The 22,409-nt window shown below is 42.9% G+C and overlaps 1 protein-coding gene across 2 annotated transcripts in view; it reads left to right on the top strand.

Moving 5' to 3' along the window:
* SRFBP1 (serum response factor binding protein 1) overlaps positions 1-22,409 on the top strand; it is a 101,356-nt gene that overhangs the window by 44,955 nt on the left and 33,992 nt on the right. For both annotated transcript variants that reach the window (XM_068247068.1, XM_068247075.1), the window contains one exon: positions 4,427-4,498. In XM_068247068.1, the coding sequence (XP_068103169.1) occupies positions 4,427-4,498 (72 nt within the window). The remainder of the gene's footprint in view (positions 1-4,426; positions 4,499-22,409) is intronic.

Genomic DNA, 22,409 nt, shown 5'->3' with positions numbered 1-22,409 from the left:
CTACTGAGGGAGTGCAGTGATTGGCTGCAATGACGAGCATATACAGGCTGTTTTTCTTTCAATCTCTCTGCAAGTTTTTTGGCAATGTGAGCATAAGGGTTGTTCTTAGTTCTTTAGATTTTTGGTACAAAAAACATACCAGTGAAGGGTAAGTTATAAAAGTTATAGGCACAATCATTTCTACACCTCTAGACATTAGTATAAAGGCACTGTAGTAAGTGAGACATGGTTCTTGTGCTGTAACATTTGACTATAGAGTTTACTTTTTATTAAAATTTCATTTTGAATCCCACCACTCACTGCCCCATAAAAACAGCATTATAAAACTGTATGGATATCTGAAAACTGCAAAATTCCAGTTTCTCCTTTAAAGCGGACCTGAATTTAGAACTTCTTCTCTGCTCTAAAAGATAAGCAACAGCATAATAACCCTAAAGTGGACCTGAACTCTTGAACAGGACACAAGGAAAACAACAGAAATGCACCCTGTATTATTTAACCTCTTGACGACCAGCTAACGCCGATTGGCGTAAACTGGTTGTCTGTGGGTTTCCATGGAAACGTTCCATGTCAGTTCACGGAGGGTGTCTCCATGAACTGCCTGCGAGCCTCTGATCGTGGCTCACAGGCGAAATGTAAACACGTGGGGAAGAAATCCCCGGTGTTTACAGTGCACGGCGCTGCAGCTGCAGCAGCGCCGTAAAGGAGATCGGCGATCCCCGGCCTCTGATAGGCTGGGGATCGCCGCCGTCTGATAGGCTGAAGCCTATCAGAGAAGGTACAGGACGTATCGCCGTCCTGTGCCGCCCACAGAGCTAGGGAGAGGGAGGGAAGGAGAGGGAAGGGGAAATACCCCCCCCCCCCCCCCCCGCAAGGCACAGCAGAGCGGCGACCATCAGATCCCCCCAGCAGGACATCCCCCTAGTGGGGAAATAAGGGGGGGAAGTCTGATTGCCCTGCCTGCAATACGATCTGTGCTGCGGGCTGGAGAGCCCACCCAGCACAGATCAATAGGAAACCACTTGGTTGGCAAGTGGTTAAAGAGTTTAGCTTGTGTAATCCCCCCTCATTTGTGTCTAATCACTAGTTGTAATTTGATCCCTCACCTGTGTCACATGACTGCCTGTGGCAGATTCGCAGATAACCCGATTTGAAAGTACAGGATGTAAACCATATGTCTGCTTCCATGAATCAGGAAGTAGTACCAGTGCAGATTTATTTTAGGATTTGTATCCGCTGTAACAAAGAAATGTTTTTTGTTTGGAGGTCATTATGCTGTTATGTATCTTTTAGAGCAGAGAGGAGTTCTGAGTTCAGGTCCACTTTAAAGAAAAACATTTCTTTGTTACAGCTGATATAAATCTGTAGTGTGCCTGCTTCCTGCTTTCATGGAAGCGGACATAGGGCTAACATCCTGTGTTTATAAATTAGCTGCTCTGACAGGAATGCCAAGATTCCTGAGCTGACAGTTGAGAGAACAAATTACAGTTGTGATTAGTCATAGATGAGGGTGAATTAGACAGGCTAAACTTAAACTACATATAGGTTGCATTTCTGTACGTTTGTCTCCTTTACTGTGCAAGAAGTCAGGTCCACTTTAAGGAGGTCTTTTATGTTCAAGGTTGTTTTTCGTGGAAATCCATAGTTGTGTGGTCTTGTAATGCCTGTTTATCAGTGTATGTTCCACCACAGTTACACGAAGGGATGTTGAAGCGGAGAGATTCGTTATGTATTTTACAGCAGGGATTAGTCAGTGCAGCTTTTGCAGACATGAAGAAGAGACAGATGTTGCCCATGTACCGAGGGCCTGGTCAGCTACTGTACAGCTAATTAGAGAGGGCAGTTCTATTTTAGCTTCCCATGTCATCCTTGTGGCCTGTAATAGCAGATTGGTAAAGCTGCCCTATTTGCTTGCATGTGGAAATAAGCAGGTTTAGGTTCATCTGGTTTGCATATAGTCTTTGAACAGAATTTGATGTCATTCTTTAAAGTATTTAAAGTAGTGGAGTTTTCCCGAAGGGGCTGTTTTTTAGACCTTGACTGGTTCTCTAATTCGTTCCTAACGTCTACAAGCACGCTAAACTTGATAGTCACGCAGCTTATCGGTCAGATATGTTGCCTTACATGCTTTTGCAGCTATATATATATATATATATATATATATATATATATATATATATATATATTCTAATACTGTACAAGGCGAAAAATATTTCAAAATCACATATTGTCTTCATACCCCCTTCATACTTTATACCCCCTCCTTTCGTATCACCACCCCTCCCTTTGGATTGTAAGCCTTTGGCAGGGCCCTCTCCTACCCATAATATGTGAACCTGTATTATTAGCACTACCACTCCAGTGCATGATCTGGCTTTATATTACTACCTGTATTGTGTTGTGTATCTTAATGCTTATTACCTGTATTGTTGTATCTATTGTCTATTACCTGTATTGTGATGTTGGTCACCCCTCTTCTCATTGTCTGTAATCCTATGTATTGTACAACACTGCGTAATATGCTGGAGCTATATAAATCCAATAAATAATAATACAATAACAGCAATGTCTAAACGACTTTCACAATTTTTAATTACAATAGCACTGTCTATTTTTCCCATTTGAAATGCATAGACGTTTAAAGTGTACCTAAGATGAGCATGATCTCAGGTTCCATACTTATCTGGGGCTTCCTTAAACCCCCTTAGGGCTGCTTGTCACTCGCCGTCTCCATGGGTGGCTCCGGTCCCTGGCAATTCAGCCTGAAAGCCTGGCCGAGTCACGCTTCGTCGCACATGCACGACTGAGCCAGGCGCGCTCTCCCATCGTGCACTCCCATTCCTGGGAGCAGTTTGCACGCAGGCGTAAAGCGCTCCCAAATATGGGAGCGGGCCTGGCTAGGCCACGCATGCGTGATGAAGCACAACTTGGCCAGGCTTTCAGGCTGAATTGCAGGGGACCAGAGCCACCCGGGGAGATAGCGAGGGACAGGCGGCCATAAGGGTGTGCCAGGTAAGTATGGAACCTGAGAAGCTTCTCATCTCGGGTTCCCTTAAAAACAAACAAAAAGCCTGCTCTGTTCTGTGTATGTATGTGTGCAGAAATGTGGCATCATAAATATTGATGAAGTTTGTTGAGTTCAGTTAAAATGGTTTGGTCTATAAGGATAAAACACCACGTGCGTATGGTTTGGGCGCAGGGAAGCCCCCAAAAGCCTACTCTCCCTGCAAATTAAATATATTTCCCTATTGATTAACTAATGTGTCCCTTGACCGCATAATTCGGGGTCTTGCTATTGCCAGCACCTGAACTACGTAACTCGGGTCTGGCTATTGAGCAAGTGCCAAAATAACCCCATACATGGGAAATGGCTAAAAAAATAGAGATGATCAGTTTTGCTGCATACTTTCACTTGTCCAGTGCAATTCTATAAATATACCATGAAGCACAAGTTTCTAATACTCAATTGTCTTAAGGTTGCTCATATCTTAATTTATTGTTTCAGATTTTCCATTTGTATTTCATAAAGTAATCCCACCAACTTTCCCTCCACCCCATTAGCTTGCCTGGTCTTCATTAGAAAATGACACTTTGGACGTTCTGTCCGGAGCACCTGATCTGTTTGCTGGCTTCCAGCTAAAGCAGACATGAACATGAATATGTATGCACATTTCCCGTCTTCTGTAGAAACATTTTTATTAGTTGTAAAGTTATTTCTATTTCTGTAGCTAAAGAGCATCAGATCAGATTACCTTGTGAACATGGAGGTACACATTTTGAATGTGTAGCTCTTAAACCTTGAGTATATGTTTCATAAATTGCACGTTTTCAGACTCTCCCACTTTCTTATGCCCCATGGTACACTTGTACTATTCTTAATCCATATTACACTCCTTGCGATATGTATGCGATATGTATGTGTTACGTTTCAGCTGCCCCGGTTAATTGCAAAGGACACACTTATCCTCTAGTGCTTTAGGATAACAGAATCACTTGCAATGCAGACATGTGAACATATGATCATTGAAGTCTATGTAATTGTATAACACAATGTGCATAGTGTGAACGAGGCCTTAAAGCATACCTGAACTGGCATGTAACAAAATTAGATCAACATGGGTACGTATAGTACCAATCTATTTGAAACTCACTTGAGTAGAAAGTCAGCATTTCTACTTCTACACTATCAACACAAAAGGTTTACTTTCAAGTAAATGAGAACAGAGACCATAAACAAACCAGGATTTACCATATCTCCTTGAAATCTCTTTTTTGATTAACAGTGATGAAGCAGTGCTGTATTTGTTCACCCTGCATGTTTTATTGTAAAGTGTAATGTCCATACTGTACAGCCATTCTGCTTAGACTTAACATGCTTAAGAAAACTGCAATGAGAACAAATGTTCTCCTCTTTTTTTTCCCCCAGAAACTGAAACCAGATGATGTAACGAAAACTGCTCTACTAAAAGAAATCAACTTTGAGAAAGAGTGCAAAAAGGTAAGCCTATTCCTGCCCTTTTGTTTACAGCTGTTTTATTTCACCATAGTGTGTGCTTGAGCACTGCTGATATGTCTGTGACACACATTGTGGGATGGGATTGTTCAGCACAAGAGAGCCAGCCTGCTATCCTCGGCATCGATTCAAAGAGGAACCCCAGCTCATAATGCTATATACTGTATAAGCAAGACGTTTTGTATCAGGATGATACCATTTATTGGCTAACTAAGAGTAAGCAAGCTTTCGGTTATAAAGCCTTCGCCGGGCTTCAATGCTGTTTGCTTGCAAGCTGATGGAACAGACAGTACAGTACATGCAACATCAAAAGGTGATACATAGATTTTTTTCAAGCATAAATACATGTCATTAAAGGGACCCTGAGCAGTAGCTAAAATCAAAAATGTCACTTACCTGGGGCCTCCTCCAGCCCACCGTAGGCCGTGAGGTTCCCCGGCGCCCCCCTTGGCTCCTGTCCTATACAGGTGGCAGCCATTAGCAATTCCTCCTTTGCCAGACGCCACCTACTCCACCAGTTTGCCGGATTCTATGCCGGAAATATGAAAGGAGGGGAGGGGTTCTTCCAATAAATGTAAAATATTTTATATTTGTCATCATGCAGCTGAAAAAAGGCTGCTATTTATTATTATAATTTAGAAAATAAATTTTATTTCTGAAATCTTGTATTTTTAATTTGGGTCCACTTTAAGGCATCTTAAAGGGGCCCTGAGCAGTAACTAGAATAAAAAATTTCACTTACCTGGGGCCTCCTCCAGCCCACTGTAGGACGCGAGGTCCCCCTGCGTCCTCCTGGCTCATGTCCGTGTCCCGCCGGCGGCTCATGTTAGCGGCGACACCTGGGCCGGGTGTCAGGCGACTCTTCCTGGATCTTGACGCACATCGTCATCACGCTGGCCGCTACAGATCATCACCGGCGGCTAGCGTGACAGTCCTGCGCATGCACGGTTTAGAGTTAGAAAACCGTGCATGCGCAGACCTGTGATGACGGTTAGCGGCCGGCGTGATGATGATGAGCGTCAAGATCCAGGAAGAGTCGCCCGACTCCTGGCCCGGAGCCGCCAGCGGGACGCGGACAGGAGCTAGGAGGACCTCGCGGCCTACAGTGGGCTGGAGGAGGCCCCAGGTAAGTGAAATTTTTTATTCTACTTAGATCGATGAATGGGAAGTATATTCCCATTCATTGATCGGCAGGCGGCGGGAGCACGCGCGCCTCAGGCTGCAGGAGCAGCACAGTCTATCTGGATGGATATATCTGTCCAGATAGACTTAAATGGTTAAGGAAGTGTCAGCCTGACACTCGGCCCAGGTGTCGCCGAGTGTGTATTCTGCAGTGGGACCGGGAGAGGAGCCAGGAGGACGTCAGGGGACCTCCTGACCTAGGGTGGGCTGGAGAAAGCCCCAGGTAAGTCCAGATTTTGATTATTTTTACTGCTCAGGGTCCCTTTAAGTTCTTACTTTTTCACTGTCTCTGCTCAATTTACATACATTAAAGTATGCTAGAACTAAAATCCATGAGCTGTTGAGCCTTTTTATCTATTTCCTGCTCTAAGAAGCCATTTTCTGCTAGGAAAGAGTTTTATGGTTGTAATTACTTATCAGTGAGGGTGACACTACAGTCCGACCGGGACAGAAACTGTCATTTGCATTCCTGATATTTGACTTTTCAGGCAGAGAAATAAAAAAAAAAAAAAGGAACAGAGCATAGTTATTTATGTGCTTGGCACTGTACATACACGTCATCTCATCATGTTACATGGTACCTTGTGTATCCTTTACACAACTTGTGCTCATTTTCTCACATCCTTATCCTCCACTGTTTGGATGCTTCAGATCATCCCTGTTTGTAGCTCTCAGGAAGATTATATTACAGAAGGGGAAACTGTGACCCAAGGACTGATATCTGCATATATAATACATCCCTTTTCCTCTGAGTGACTTTGAAGGGAAGTAGATCTATTTGCTTGTACAAGATTAGGTAGGAAACAACATTACTGAGAAAATATAGGCTTATAAAGCTTATTGTAGAGTCCAATTTCTTGCAGCTTCAGAAGTAAATTTAGATGTATCCAGTAGTACTATAAGGTGACATTGCTACTTCAGAGTCTGCAAACTAGTAGCCGAGTTCTGGAACAGCTACAAGTCCCTGCTTCTAGTTTTATGTATGACTTTCTGCTCTGCTAATCTACACTGCAAGCTACAGCTTTCAGAGAGAGATCAGTAATTATTTCCAGAACTTTGCCTCCATTAGCTATTACCAGGGTGACTGCTTTGCTAGCTGGCAGCATGAGCTGGGTGGCCTGCATCAGCAATGCCACTAAGAAGGGTACATACAAGAAATGTCAATGGCGTACTGATACTGAAAGGTAGAGCAGCAGTACAGTTGTTTTTCAAACACCTGTCTAGTGTGATCACTGCTGGTGCAATGTTATACTAAATGTCAGTTTCTTAAAGCGAGGTTGTCACCTTAACAATCAAATTTCAACAGCAACTGGTCTGAGTGTATGAAGCGATAAAGATGCTAATCCTGCATTCAAAACTTTCAAACCTTTTTCTGCTGTTATGGTTTGGAGTTATCACATACCTTAGGAGCACTGGCCATTGTGTAGTCAATGCCAAACAGTTGCATGCTGGGGGTTCTTTTTATCTACTATATATTCCTCCTCTTCCATGTATTTCCCTGCCTAGCTGCTTATCTCAAACACGATACTCTGCTCACTTGTGTTTACAAGCAAGTCTGAGGTGACTCAGTGATTGGAGGAGAAAAGTAAAGGGCAGAAATGACATCAGGATTTAGCCTAAACTGTGGGCAAAAGACATGGTTCCCACCAGGAACAGAATTCTCTTCATTTACTATATAACATTCACTGAAATCAAAACATGGACAGTAGTATTTATCTACTTATAATACTGTATGTTTTTTTTTTTGCCTGGCATATTTTGGCTTATTTTATTGCTTTAAACAGTGAAATAAATTAATGTACAGTTTTTTTTTCAACATCTGTCGGGGTGGAGTGTTTTGGGTTGCTAATCTGTAGAGCACCAAAAGGCAACAGTATGTAACAGTGGAAAGCGGAATAAAATTAAAGTGTTTAACCACTTAACGACCGCCTAACGCCAATAGGTGTCGGCGGGTCGTTAGTGGTATAGCATGGAAACGGCCGCTCGATCGAGCGGCCTTTCCATGCTAGTTCACGGAGACTGCCTCCGTGAACAGTGTGCGAGCCGCCGATCGCAGCTCGCACGCATAATGTAAACATCCGGGGAAGAAATCCCCGCTGTTTACATCACACGGCGCTGCTGCGCAGCAGCGCCGTGACGTAGATCGGCGATCCCCGGCCTCTGATTGGCCGGGGATCCCCGGCATCTGATAGGCAGAAGCCTATCCGTCGCAGGACGGAACTCCGTCCTGCGCCGCTCACAGGGTAAGGGAGAGGGAGGGAAAGCCGGGGAGGGCGGAAAGCGCTGCGGAGGGGGGCTTTGAAGAGCCCCCCTCGGAAAGTGCGGGTAGCCGGCGGCGATCAGACCCCCCCAGCAGGACATTCCCCTAGTGGGGAAAAAAGGGGGGGGGGAGGTCTGATCGCCCTGGCACATACGTGATCGGTGCTGCGGGCTGTAGAGCCCACGCAGCACCGATCACTGCAATATCCCCTGGTCCTTAAGTGGTTAAAGAGGAACTTCAGCCTAAACAAACATACTGTCATTAAGTTACATTAGTTATGTTAATTAAAATAAATAGGTAATATAATCTCTTATCCACACTGTTTTAAAAGAACAGGTAAATGTTTGATTTCATGATGGCAGCCATCTTTTTGGTTGAAAGGAGGTGACAGGGAGCATGAGACACAGTTTCAACTGTCCTGTGTCCTGAGCACCTCTCCCAGTTGCTAGGCAACATGAATAACAACATAGGAAATCCCACCATGCTCTGCACAGCATCAGGGAAAAAAAGCCCAGGCTTTCTTTCTTTGATGGGTGGAGCCTAGCTAAAAATGCAGCTAAAAATGATGCTTTGGTAAGAAAAACAAAGTTCTGATGTTGTGAAACTGTTAGAGAAACACCAAGCCTTTTCAGTGCTGCTGAGTAGATTTTTAGTCCGGAGGTTCACTTTAAGGTAATTAAATATTAATATTAAAATTAAGGTTTTTATTGGGGTAGTCGTTAAAAATTAGCATTGTAACGCAACTGCTATGTTGGACTGGTATCGTAAGTAAATATGTACTAAACTAGCGTACCTTCCTAGGAAGGGAGGGTCTCTATTTTGGTAATATAATACAGCTAATTAAGGGACAATGTGACCCTGCAGTAGTACAGTGCCTAACCAATTTGTATGCACACTTCTACTTAAGTTACTCAGCACAGGAGGACTCAAGGATTTCAATAGCTGACAGTTCTTCTCACTGTACTAGGTGCAGTTGACAGCTAGCAAACAAGCAGCATGACTACTAGTACCTTGCTGTAACTGTAACTTAGCACATTTCTAACCTGTGTAAATCTGCACTGAATAAATCATATACTGTAACTTCAAACTCCAAGCATCAATTGGGGGGACATATTACGGCGTTGATCGGTCCACAAAATCGCAGCGACCTTCTTTCGGGCCGGCGAGTCAACGCCCAATGCGCATGCGCGTCCTCAATCATGCTCCCGTCACCGGGAGCGTTCTGCATTTGCAGTAGAGATTTCCCCATACTGTGCAGAGCACAGTGTTCTTCCCAGAAATTATTTCCAGCCGGGTGACAAGAAAAAGAAGCCGGGTGGCATGAAAAAGTAGCCAGGTGGGGCAAGATGAGAGAATGCAGGGCCGGTGCTTCTGTGCACAACTCGGGTCACAGCATAGGAGAAGGTGAGCTGATAACAGCCGGGTGCTCACCAAAACTAGCCGGGTGTAGCACCCGGCAAAAAGAGCCTGTGGAGAACACATCCACTGGAGCACGATCAGGAGGCGTGCGGTCCGGGGCTGTGCATCCAAACAAAAGAGGGGAGTTGTGTGACTGTAGAATCGTTCAGTAACAGCACGGGCACAGGGCGGCTGGTAGAAGCACCAGGTAAGTGAAACTCGTTTCTTACAGTTTGATTTATTTTCAATTTACTTTAAGGCAATGAAATTAGAATAAAGATCTTATACCTAAACCACAGCATGCCCAGCCACTGTCTCGTTATAAACACAGTCCTCTATTCATCTTGCCCCATGAGAAGGTTGCACAAGACAGCAGTAGCGGCGCAAGAGAGAGGTGTCAGTGACACAGGTTTGCTGCTATCTTTTATTGCCTCTCAAATAGATATCAGTAGAACAGCATATTTGTACTATTGATCATGACCAATTTGTAAGCATTGAAATGAAATATGAGGAAATACCTAGTGTCTTTTAATATATTAAATGCTGCCTCTGGCTATTTGCTTCTATTGCTAGACTGGCTTGCTGGTTTTATTGGAATCCCAGGTCGGTGTTCTCTGAAATGCTTGATTTAAAATGCTTTCCATTTTTTACATTCCTAGAGGAAAGAAATAACTTAACCTTAAATGCACTTTTGATTGTTACATGTTGTAACAAGCTGCAAGGGATGTGCTGAAATCTAGCCACGTGGAGGCTCTCTGTAGGCAGTATAATGACTCTGTAATTTATGGTAATTTAGCTCCCGATCACAGCTCGTTTTAGTGGCTGTGCTACAGACAAGCAAGCAGCTCAAATAGGCATTTTGCATCTTTTAAATTAAACAACTCCTAAAAGGTTGAATTAAAATGACCTATATGTAAACAATCTAACTTTGTCAACCCGCACACAGATTTAATTTTGAAGAGAATCCTTCCTAATGTTGTTACTAGTAAATGTATATTCATCATGTCATTCTATTTAATGAGATACAAAATATAAAAGAACATACATTCCGCACTGCAGGGTAGAGGAAACTGTGCTTCTCAGGTACAAACCCACCCAAACTAGTTTTCCAGCACCAAAACTGGTCCTTGATTAGATGATGTCCAGTAAATCACTTTTAATATGATATTCTGAATTAAATTGGGTGGTGGTGGTGGTGGTGGTGGTGGGGGGGGGGGGGGGGGTGTTCAGAGCTATGCATCACAAAGCGGTTTCCAAATGTTAAACCGGGATTGTTACCATAAAAATCAAATTTCAACAGCAACTGGTCTGAGGATATAAAGTGATAAGGATGCTACTCCTGCATTCAAAACTTTCTAAACTTTTTTCTGCCGTTATGGTTTGGAGTTATCACATACCCTTGGGAGCACTGGCCCTTTAATTTCCATTGCCGCTGGCTGGTAACACAGTTGTATGCTGGGAGGTCTTTTTATCTATAATATATTCCTCCTCTTCCCTTTATTTCCTCCTCCTAATGACATAAGACAGTGCACTTCCTAGTATAGACCTCAGTGGGAGTGTCTGAAGACTCTGGGAGGAGGGCGGGTAACAAATACACAATTAGCAAGAGGAGAAAAAGAATGAGGGAGGAAATGTCAAGATTAGCTTCATTCAAAGGTAACCAAGATGGAAACTGTCTAGAATAGGATTCTCTGCTTTTCCTTTATAAAATTCACTGGAATCATTACGTGGATAGCACAATACATCTGTTATGTACGTAGAACTGGTATTTATCTACTTATAAATGTGTTAGCATGGGTGTCACTTGTTCTTTAAAGAGACACTGAAGCGAGACTAAATCTCGCTTCAGGTCTTATATATAGCAGGGGCACGTGTGCCCCTGCTAAAACGCCGCTATCCCGCGGCTTAACGGGGGTCCCTTCACCCCCAACCCACCCCCCGCAAAAGTTGGTCGTAAAATGGTCGCTGGTAATCTTCTTCCTGGAGGCAGGGCTAACGGCTGCAGCCCTGCCTCCCAGCGCGTCTATCAGACGCGCATCGCCGCCTGTACCCCGCCCCTCTCAGTGAAGGAAGACTGAGAGGGGCGGGGGAGAGGCGGAGATACGCGTCTGACAGACGCGCATGGGGCAGGGCTGCGGCGGTTAGCCTTGCCCCAACCAGGAAGCGCTCCCCCGCTGCACGGAGGGGGTTTGGGGGGACAGGGACCACCGTTAAGCCGCGCTATAGCGGCGGTTTAGCAGGGGCACGCATGCCCCTGCTAGCTATGAGGTCTGAAGCGAGATCTATTCTCGCTTCAGACTCTCTTTAAGTTTACTTACATTTGTTGCATCTGCAGAAACTACTTTAGCAGGATTAGTAACTGCACAATAAGCTGTTTTATGGAATTTAAGTAACCTTCCAAGAAAGAAAGAAAAAACAAACAAACCCCTGGGAACACACAGAGCCTGATATAGTCCAGTAATTTGGGTGTCACCAGGACATATGTAGCTTTTAAAAGTGTGTATGGAGAAGCCCAATGTCACTCTCTGGAATAAATATGAAATTCATAAATTGAACCTCCCAGCTGAGGTAGTAACATAAATGCAAAATACTATGAGGCGCCCATGCATGTGGTTGATCTGACCAGAAGACTGACTTGTAGGCCTCTGAATGGCTGATTGTGACAGTCTTATTTCCAGTTCCTGTTTACTTTGTGAAGCACTTTTGTAAAATAAATCAATCTCTACAGAAGGAGAAAATATGTGTCTGGTATTCGCTAGTTCTATCGGTCACAGTGACATCAGTGGTATTGGGCCAGTGGAAAGCCGCACAGTTCAGGACCATTTACAAATGATGCATCTCTGCGTCTCTGTGAGGAGGCAGTGGGAAGAAATGACCTTTAAGCAGAGACGGGCTATCTGTGGTTCATCACCTGCATCTGTAATGCAGGCACTGCGGGGACACACGTCATGTATAGATTTATTTGTTTAAAAATAAAATCGTTTGGTGAAACTGTCTTGCACTATCTACTCTTGTAGCTAGCAATACATAGGAGAGCTTCGTATTTGCAGTTCCAACCCCCTTTAAAGGACACCTGAAGTGAGAGGAATATGGAGGCTGTCATATTTATTTCCTTTAAAACAATGCAAATTGCCTACCTGTCCTGGTGATCCTCTGACTCCAATACGTTTAGCCATAAACCCTGAACAAGTATACAGAACAGATGTCTCTGACTGGATTAGCTGCATGCTTATTTCAGGTAAGTGATTTAACACTACTGATGAATAAAAGATCAACAGGACAGCCAGGCAGCTGATATTGTATAGCAGGAAATAAATATGGCGTCCTCCATATTCCTCTCACTTCTGGTGTTCTTTAACATCTATATTCCACTTTTAAAGGCCCATTTGTACTGAAAACAATGCAATTTCAATGGAATAGTTTCCATTGAAAGTGTTTTTGTGGTCTGTTATGCTCTGGGACGTCTATGGCTTGCATTTGTGAAGATTTTCAGAAATCCTACAATCTTTCTAGATCTATATCTTCAAATAAACCTTTTTTTACAAAAATATGTTTTTATACACTTTTTCAATGTAATTTAAAGCATTTTGCTTGGCTTGATAAACACGTGTGTATGGGCCTTAAGACTTAGTTGGAGAGTTAATGGCTTGTTTGCATAGAGATAACAACTGGAGTTTCTTAACTCTTCCTGTACTGGAAACAATTAGACTGATGTATCTGATCTTAATGTTTTATTTCTTATCTGTACTACACATACAAATCATAATATCATCATTTTTTTTTCGCTTCAGTGTCTCTTTAAACCAGCTTCAGAGCTGCTTCTTTTAGTATTTTTGTCTGGGAAGTTTTCTACGTGGAATGTGTTTCTCATTTCTCCAGTTCTGGAAAGTGGTTAATGTCTCAACTTTCCATTTTTAATATTTTCTTACGGTATTTTGGAAGTGAAAAAGATTTCACCGTACACAGGTTGAACGGAAAGTTTTAGCTGATATCATCATTTCCCGTCCTATATTTGACAATTTATTTTCCTTATTGTTTAGGTGGATTACATTTTCTGTATCTGTACCTGTTTTCTTAAGTTTCCCATAGTACTTTAAAGAACTTTAAAGAGACTCTGTAACAACATTTTCAGCCTTATTTCTTCTATCCTATAAGTTCCTATACCTGTTCTAATGTGGTCTGGATTACTGCAGCCTTTTCTAGTTGCACTGTCTCAGTAATATATCTAATCTTCTTCTCTTTGTCAAGCTTTGTCAACCAAGGGAGTAATGGGCTGCCTCTGTTGTAATGAATACAAGTTATGCACGCCCCCTGCAGGCTCTGTGTGCTCTGTTTATTCGTGAGGGGGAGGGAGCTGCCTGTCACATGCAGAGAAACTGTGAGAATCCCAGACTGGAGTGCAGATAATTCACTATGTAATAAAAACTTGTAGTATACTGTAGCATGTGTATGTATGTGTATGTATGTATGTATGATGTACACACATCACTTCCCGGTTAGTGGCCATGTTTTTTGTTTGTAAACACTGCCTAAAACTGGCGATTAAAATAGCATTGTGGCGGAATTGGCAAAGGGGGATCCAGGAGACCACAGTGACTTGGTATGTTTTTTTTTTATTGTACAAATCGGACAGTACAGATTCTCTTTAACCGAAGATTGAACTTCATTCCAGTCAGTAACTGATGCTCCCATTCCCACAAAAAAAGACTTTATATTTTCTCAAATAGATCATCCATTACCCCTGTTTCGCTGATATTGTGTTGAAACCCCTCCCACAGTGTGATGTCATGACCATGGTCCTGACAGTTTGCTGTCTGTGAACCTTGTGGGAAATAATGGCTGTTTTCAACTGCCAAGCAAGGAGCAATCTCCCTATATGCATAGAACTCTCAGTGACAAACATTCTGTAGAGATCACCTGGATGTCACCACCAAGGATAAATTACAGAATGTCAAGTCAGAAAGTCAGGGAGAGGAATAATTTTACAATGGGTTTACTCTGACTAAATAATCTTTAATGGACCATTATCACGAAAATTTTTAAAATTTAAAATACATTTAAACGTATAGAAATAAGGAGTATGTTTCTTCCAGAGTAAAATGAGCCTTAAATTACTTCTCTAGTATGTTGCTGTCACTTATAGTAGGTAGTAGAAATCTGACATTACTGCCAGGTTTTGGGTTAGTCCATCTTTTCATGGGGGATTTCCAGCAAGGCTTTCATTTTTTCATAAAGACATTCCCTGAAAAGTACTAATACAAAGATGCTGGCCAGCCTTCCTGCTCGCTGCACACTTTTATGGCAGTTGGAAGGAGCAACTGCCATTTACTAAGTGCTTTTGAAACTAAAGTAAACCCTGAGAATACCCTATGAGGAGATGGGCTAGTCCAAAACCTGTCGGTTCAATCAGATTTCTGTAAGTGACAGCAACATAGGAGAAAAGTAATTTATGGCTCATTTTACTCTGGAGGAAATGTATCTCTTATTTATGTGTTTACATGTATTTCAAATGTTATTATTATTATTTATTTATTTATAAAGCGCCAACATATTCCGTGGCGCTGTACAATGTAAGAAAACAAACAAGGGATACATAATGATACAGACAATGATATACATGAAAATATGAACACTGATACAAGATACAGCACTGCTGATTACAATTTGATTTAACAGGATGACTAAAATGTATAAATTTCTAACAGTGTGCAAGCAATAGAATTAATAACATTCCATGACACAAAAGGGTGAGAGCCCTGCCCTTGCGAGCTTACAATCTAAAGGAATGGGGTGGAAACAAGAGGTGGGGGAAGTATACAGTATATGTACAGGCAGTGCGTAATTAGGTTATTTAGTGGGTGCATGGCCTAAGCTAGAGAATATGCTTGTCGGAAAAGGTGGGTTTTGAGGGAGCGTTTAAAGATTTCAAAGGTGGGAGAGTGGCGGATGTGTTGTGGAAGGGCATTCCAGAGGAGGGGTAAGGCACGTGAGAAGTCTTGTACACGTGAATGTGAGGAGGTAATTGTAGAAGAGGATAGAAGAAGCTCGTGTGCAGATCTGAGATTGCGGTTGGGTTGGTATCTGGAGACTAGTGAGGAGATGTACAGGGGAGAGAGATTGTGGAGAGCTTTGTAGGTTATGGTTAAGAGTTTGAACTGAATCCTCTCATTAATTGGTAGCCAGTGAAGAGCTTGACAGAGAGGGTCAGCAGAGGAAGAGCGAGAGGAGAGATGAATGAGTCGAGCAGCAGAGTTCAGTACAGAATTGAGCGGTGTTAGTCGGTTAGTTGGAAGTCCACCAAGCAATATATTGCAATAGTCCAATCGAGATATAATAAGAGCATGCACTAACATTTTGGTTGTGTCATGGGAGAGAAAAGGTCGGATACGTGCTATGTTTTTCAGTTGGAAATGGCAGGAGCTGGTTAGGGAGTTAATGTGAGGAGTAAATGAGAGAGAAGAATCAAATATTACCCCCAGGCACCGTGCTTTGGGAACTGATGTTATAGACGTGTTGTTAACATTTATTGTAATATCAGGCAAAGGGGTGGACAGGGATGGTGGAAAGACTATTAGTTCAGTTTTATTCATATTGAGTTTTAAGAAGCGAGAGGACATGAAAGAGGAGATAGCGGACAGGCAGTCGGGAACCCGTGTGAGGAGGGAGTTAAGGTCTGGGGCCGAGAGGTACAGTTGTGTATCGTCTGCATATAGGTGGTATTGGAAACCGAATGAGCTGATTAAGTTACCAAGACCGTGCATGTAGATGGAGAAGAGGAGGGGACCGAGGACAGAGCCTTGAGGTACCCCTACAGACAGAGGATGTGAAGAGGAGGCCTGATCTGAATAAGAAACAGTGAAAGACCATCCAGACAGGTAGGAAGATATCCAGGAGAGAGAGAGGTCCTTTATTCATATAGATGAAAGGATCTGTAGGAGTAGAGTGTGGTCGACAGTGTAGAATGCTGATGACAGATCTAGAAGGATGAGTATGGAATAATAGCCTTTGGATTTAGCTGTGAGGAGATCATTAGCTACTTTGGTGAGTGCTATTTCTGTGGAGTGGTTTGGCCGGAAGCCAGATTGGAACTAATCGAGCAAGGAATTTGCAGATAAATACTGACTTAGTTCAGCATGGATGTGGCGTTCAAGTAATTTAGATGCAAATGGAAGAAGTGACACTGGGCGGTAGTTAGCAAGTTCGGTGGGGTCTAGAGATGGTTTTTTAAGTAGTGGTGTTACAACAGCCCTCTTGAGTGAGAAAGGAAAAATTCCGGAGGAGAGGGATAGGTTAAACAGCGATGTTAGGGCGGGGATGAGGGATGTGGATAGCTGTGGAATGAGATGTGATGGGATAGGATCCAAAGAACAGGTGCTTAGATGGGATTTGGAGATAAGGGAAGAGAGCGAATGTTCAGAGAGTGGAGAGAAACTGGAAAGAGAGCAGTCAACAAGAGGAGTGGAGATGGAGTTTGATGTCTGCGTGGAAAACACACTACGGATTTTTGCAATTTTATCTGTAAAGTATGTTGCAAATTCTTCAGCTGATAAGCATGAAGAAGGAGGAGGAGGGGGTGGACGGAGAAGGGAGTTGAAAGTACTGAACAGGCGCTTTGGATTGTGCAAGTGGGAGGATATGAGGGAGGAGAAGTATGATTGTTTTGCAGAAGAGAGAGCGGTTTTAAACTTGTTCAACTCTTTTTTGTAAGTAATGAAATCCTCATTAGTATTAGTTTTTCTCCAACGGCGTTCAGCTACCCTAGAGCACCCCTTTAGCTGTTTAGTAGCTTTGGTCAGCCAGGGTTGGTGACTGACACGGTGCGGGCGGACATTGGTGAGGGGTGCGATTTCATCCATGACTTGCGTGATTGAGCAATGATAGTGTGCAGCTGCTGAGTCAGGGTCAGTGAATGGTTGTGTGAGGAGAGGTGCCAAGGCATCAGAGACAGATTGCATGTCTATGTTGCGGTAGTTCCTGCGTGTATATGAGCGTGCTTGAGGCAGGGTGGTAGGAAGAGAGGAGGAGAGAGAGAAGTTTAGTAGGTTATGATCAGAGAGCGGGAGAGGAGAATTAGTGAAATCAGTGATAGAACAGAGACGAGTGAATATGAGGTCAAGTGTATGACCATTAGAGTGAGTTGGAGCAGTGGACCACTGAGACAGGCCGTAGGAGGAAGTAAGTGACAGAAGTTTAGTGGCGGCAGAATTGTTGGTGTCAACATGAATGTTAAAGTCGCCCATAATGATGGTAGGGATATCGGAGGACAGGAACTGGAGGAGCCATGCAGAGAAGTGATCTAGGAAGAAGGAAGGAGGGCCAGGAGGGCGGTAGATTATTGCGATCTGGAGGTTAGAGGGAGAGTATAGACGGACTGCATGGACTTCAAAGGAAGGTAGAGAAAGAGAAGGAATGGGGGTGAGTGGCTTGAAGGAGCATCGATCAGAGAAAAGAATGCCCACACCACCGCCATGTTTATTCCCACTTCTAGGCGTGTGACTAAAGTGGAATCCCCCATAAGAGAGGGCGGCAGGTGAGACAGTGTCAGAAGGCGTCAGCCATGTTTCTGTGACCCCAAAGAAGGTGAAGGCGTTGGAATTAAAAAGGTCATGGATGAAAGGAAGTTTGTTGCAGACTGAGCGGGCATTCCAGAGAGCAGCAGAGATAGGTGGGGGAGGAGGGGGGAGAAGAGGAATATTAATAAGGTTGTGGCAGTTTTCGGTGTGCATGTGGTTGGCTGTTTGCAGTGCGATTAGTGTGCAAGAGTGAGGAGCGAGCCAGCAGAGAGGGTCCGGGGTTTGGTGAAATGTCACCTGCAGCAAGGAGTAATAGGAGGCAGAGAGAGCGGAGGATAGGGTGGGATTTAGATTTATGGGTAGTTGGAGTATGAAATGTATAGCGCGGTTGTATAAATTAAGAAAGTTTCGTGAGAAGCAACCTGTGGAGATGATAAAAGAGAGGGAGAAATGTAGAGCGTGTTGCTGACAGCAGGAGGATGCAGTGAGTGTACAGATTTGAGAATAGCAGGGGAAAGCGGGCTAATCATGAAGAGCAGAGACAACATTATTGCACTAACCGTGAATCAGATTGCTAAAGTCTTGTGTCTGTTCCTTCTGGTCTCTTCTGGCTTAATTGTGGTGTAATTCGGTCGTTCTCTTTGTACTTAGAAACCGGTGTACTTTGAAATACCGGTGCATAAATCGACCAAGGTCTAATCGACTGAAAGTTGCATTTATATAGTAAGCCTGATAAGTCTATGCTTAGCAGGCCTGATTGTAGCCTGACTGATGCAGGTGAGGGAATGAGAGCTCAGCCTGTAGCAGATCACAGTAACTCAGGTAATTAAGCAGGAAGCTGCTTGATTGTCTATAGGTGTTGGGGCCAAATTAGCATGGAGCCAGAGGAGAGCAGACTAATTCATGGAATATACAAAGCCAGTCACTTAGCTATAGTAAAATGCAAAGTATTACAGAACTTCAGAATATTCACAGATTGCAGTAAAATCGATAGTTCAAATAAGCGCAGATCATACCATAAGAGTTAGATTGCGTTCACAGAAGGATTGCAGTAAAATCGATAGTTCAAATAAGCGCAGATCATACCATATTTTTGCGATAATGGTCCTTTTAAATTATTATTATAAAAGAAAAAAAATTAGCAATTCAATTCATTATGTTATCTTCTCTACAGTTCCTCTTTAAAATGCACCTTCAAGCCATTGGCTCCCTCGCCGTCCTCCCTGGCTGTCTTGATTCTCTGCTAGCTGTCCATCTAAATCTCCCAGTCAACGCCACTCGTTCACATACTGCGCATGCCTGGCGGCACGTGCACCTCCATTGTGCTCCTGTCGCCGGGAGTATTCTACACCTGCGTAGCCGCAGCCCAAATCACTAAGCCATGCCATGCGCAGCTATAGTGATTTGGCTGCAGAAATCTGCAGCATGCCCTCCAGATTCACCATCTGGACAGCACGCAATGAAATAGGTAGGCAGCTCGCACGCTGCAGATTCTGCCCAGATTCAGGCTTTGTGAAAATAGGCCCTTAATGCATAATACAGCTGATTTGTAGCATTTTTATCCTAGACTGCAAGGCCAATCTGTGTCCTGATCTTTCACATAGCATCCCCATTATCTCATGTACAACTGGGGAAGGAACATTGGCCCTTATTCAATTTGCTTTTCCTCATAAACTTTCTCCTAGGAGATAATTTTTCATCTTCTGTTTACAATAACTTTTCAGTACTCTGCAATTGAAAACGTTCCAAAAGTAGGTGAAACCGTGCCATTGGAACTATTCTGAGTATTGTCTTGCCTGCTGATAGCGTTAAAAGGCATTTTATTGATAAGATGTGCAAACATCACCTAGGAGAAATAGTGAATTGAATAAGGGCCTTAGTTTTATTCTCTTGTATCAAATATCAGTGGTACAGATTAGCCAATAGCAACAAATAATTGGTTTGCTTTAATCAGCCATAAGGTGCTTATCATTGATACAATCTTTAGTGTACTCTACAAACTTACCAAATATATGTAGGAGGACAGACTGAGTGAGGGCTAATTGCAACGGCGTTTCAAACCAATTTCCACTAATGCGATTGAGCTACTATACTCAGTATAGTAGAGCTCAATTGCATACAAAATCGGCAGGACGATGATTGCGCTCGGGCCAAAATCGTGACGCAATCGTATCGCACTAGTGGAAATCGCCTCTGCCATTTCCATTTGTTTTACTGTATCCTTTGTTTTGCTATCTGTTAGAAACTGAAATCAGATCACAAAACGCAGGGTAGGTGGAAAAGGGCCCTAAATATACTTTGAACAGCTACTTTAGGTAGTCCCTCATATTAAGCTGGCAATGCACTGGTCCCTGTGGCCAGCAGATAGATCCCTCTCAGATCATTATCTAAACAGAGAAAGATCTATCTGATCGAATCCCTCCACACACTCTACACAGATTTTCAACATATGTCAGCATGAAATGGATTAAAAATCTGTGTGCACTGCCTGCTGGGTCCCCAGACCCTCTCTGGCCACGCACAGTAGTTATCTCTTACCTGTCCGTCACTCATCTTCTCTCCACCGCTGGACTCTGCTTCTTGTCTCTTCTCTCCTGGGGACCTGTGTCACATGATAAACAATTAGAGGCCAAACACTTCAGTCATTGTGGCATGTACCACCCTGGAGGCCTCTAGTGTTTGACCTCTAGCATTTGTGATGTGACACAGGTGCCCAGTAGAGAAGAGACAAGACGCAGTGGTGGACAGTTGAGTGTAAGCTCCCTTGCTGCGCCTGTCGTCATGAAATCGAAAGCCACTAGCGACATGCTTCTGACCCTCTGCCTATCAATCAAAATATCTAATCCAGCGTAACTGACTGACTGAATTTTGGCCAAGGATCAAAAGCATCTGTTTCTAGAAGATTCAATCAGATTATTGAATTGGCGGGATATTGATGCAAAAAAAAAAAAAAAAAAAAACAGTGTATGGCCACAGACAAGGTAATGTGGTATCATTAAAAGGGACCTTTAGTAAGACAACATCTGAAATTCTGATTGGTAGTTGTCGGTTGGTTTAAGCACGATATAATTTCTTGTACTATGTTTTAAAAGTCTTGAATTCTCATCACTATTAATAAGTTTGCATTACTCATGTCGAGGTTCTTTTTAGTTGCTTAGTAATGTTTGACTCATTGAGAAGATTGGCACACAAGACCATTTGTTTTAGTAAGAATTCCTGTAAGCTGTTGTGTATTCATAATCATTGCCTAAGTAAAAATGTCTGTCCATCTGTAGTTCCTAATGTAATTCACGTATTAACCGTGGCCTTTGGAAGAAGACCAGAAACCCCATCAAGGGTGATAATGAGCATTTCCAACCATTGGAAGTAGGTGTTATGCCATACAGAGATCTCACTGTATTCAGGGCTGATCTTTCCCTTTTTTTGACAAGGAAAATAAGGAAGGTGTTAAACATGTCTTCCGTTTAATGAATCTTATAAAGCTACTGCTGATTAGTATATGACAAATTCTTTGATTATGGATATATATATATATATATATATATATATATATATATATATATATATATATATATATATATAGTTGTGAATGATGCATCTCAGCCGCAGTGTGTGGAAATTATCCAAGACCAGTCATCTTTACTGTGAAACAAGGTGTCCGTACTCATCAACACATTGCTGCCCTGTGGTCGTCCTTGTCTGGCTTCTTATCTTTTTAGGAACACAATAACAATACCTTCTTACTGGAGATCCTGACTCATACCTGTTCATTAAAGGGTGATTCCACTTCTGTTAAATGTAAGTTTCTTAAAAGTGATCATACACTAGTTGATTTTTGCATCAGTATGCCGCGATTAGATCATTTGAACCAATCCCTATAAATTGGTACTGCAAACCATTCCCGATCAACAGATTTTAGGACAAAATTGCTTGGTCCGAATAGTCAAGATGGAACATTTTGGTTGATCGTTACCGTGACACTAGCAGTCCTTAATTTTTTTTGTTTTATTTTTTTTTGACAAGTGACCGACGAAGCAAGAGCTTCTCTCGCCTGTTTAATGCACAGTTCCGGTGTCTTCTCTCTCTGCTGGCCGCTTCCTCACTCCACTCCTCAGTCCCCGGATGCTGGTGTGTGATGTAACTAAGAGACCAAATACTAGTGCTCATGCTGCCCCTAGTGTTTGCACTATATAGTTATATCACACATGCTCCCCGAGAGTGAAGAGACTGGAAGGAGCAGCCAGCAGAGAAGACATTGGGACCATGCTGTGGAAGGTGAGAGCTGCCCCTACACCGCACTTAGAAACCTGACAAGCATGCACACGTTTTTAGGTGAAATCGATTGAAAATCTGTGTGTAGGGTGCGGAGGCATTCGAGCAGATAGATCAATCTCTGATCCAATAATGATTAGAGTGGGATCTATCCATAGCCCACATTGACCAGTGTATGGCCTTCTTTAGTTTGGCTTTATGTCTTGCAAGGATTACTGTATGTACATTTTAACCTGCATGTAATATATAGAAATGAAAACAATTATAAGCA

This window comes from Hyperolius riggenbachi, chromosome 1 (assembly GCF_040937935.1).
Source record: "Hyperolius riggenbachi isolate aHypRig1 chromosome 1, aHypRig1.pri, whole genome shotgun sequence".
In the NCBI taxonomy this organism is placed as follows: domain Eukaryota; kingdom Metazoa; phylum Chordata; class Amphibia; order Anura; family Hyperoliidae; genus Hyperolius; species Hyperolius riggenbachi.
This window is presented reverse-complemented; position numbering and strand designations above follow the sequence as displayed.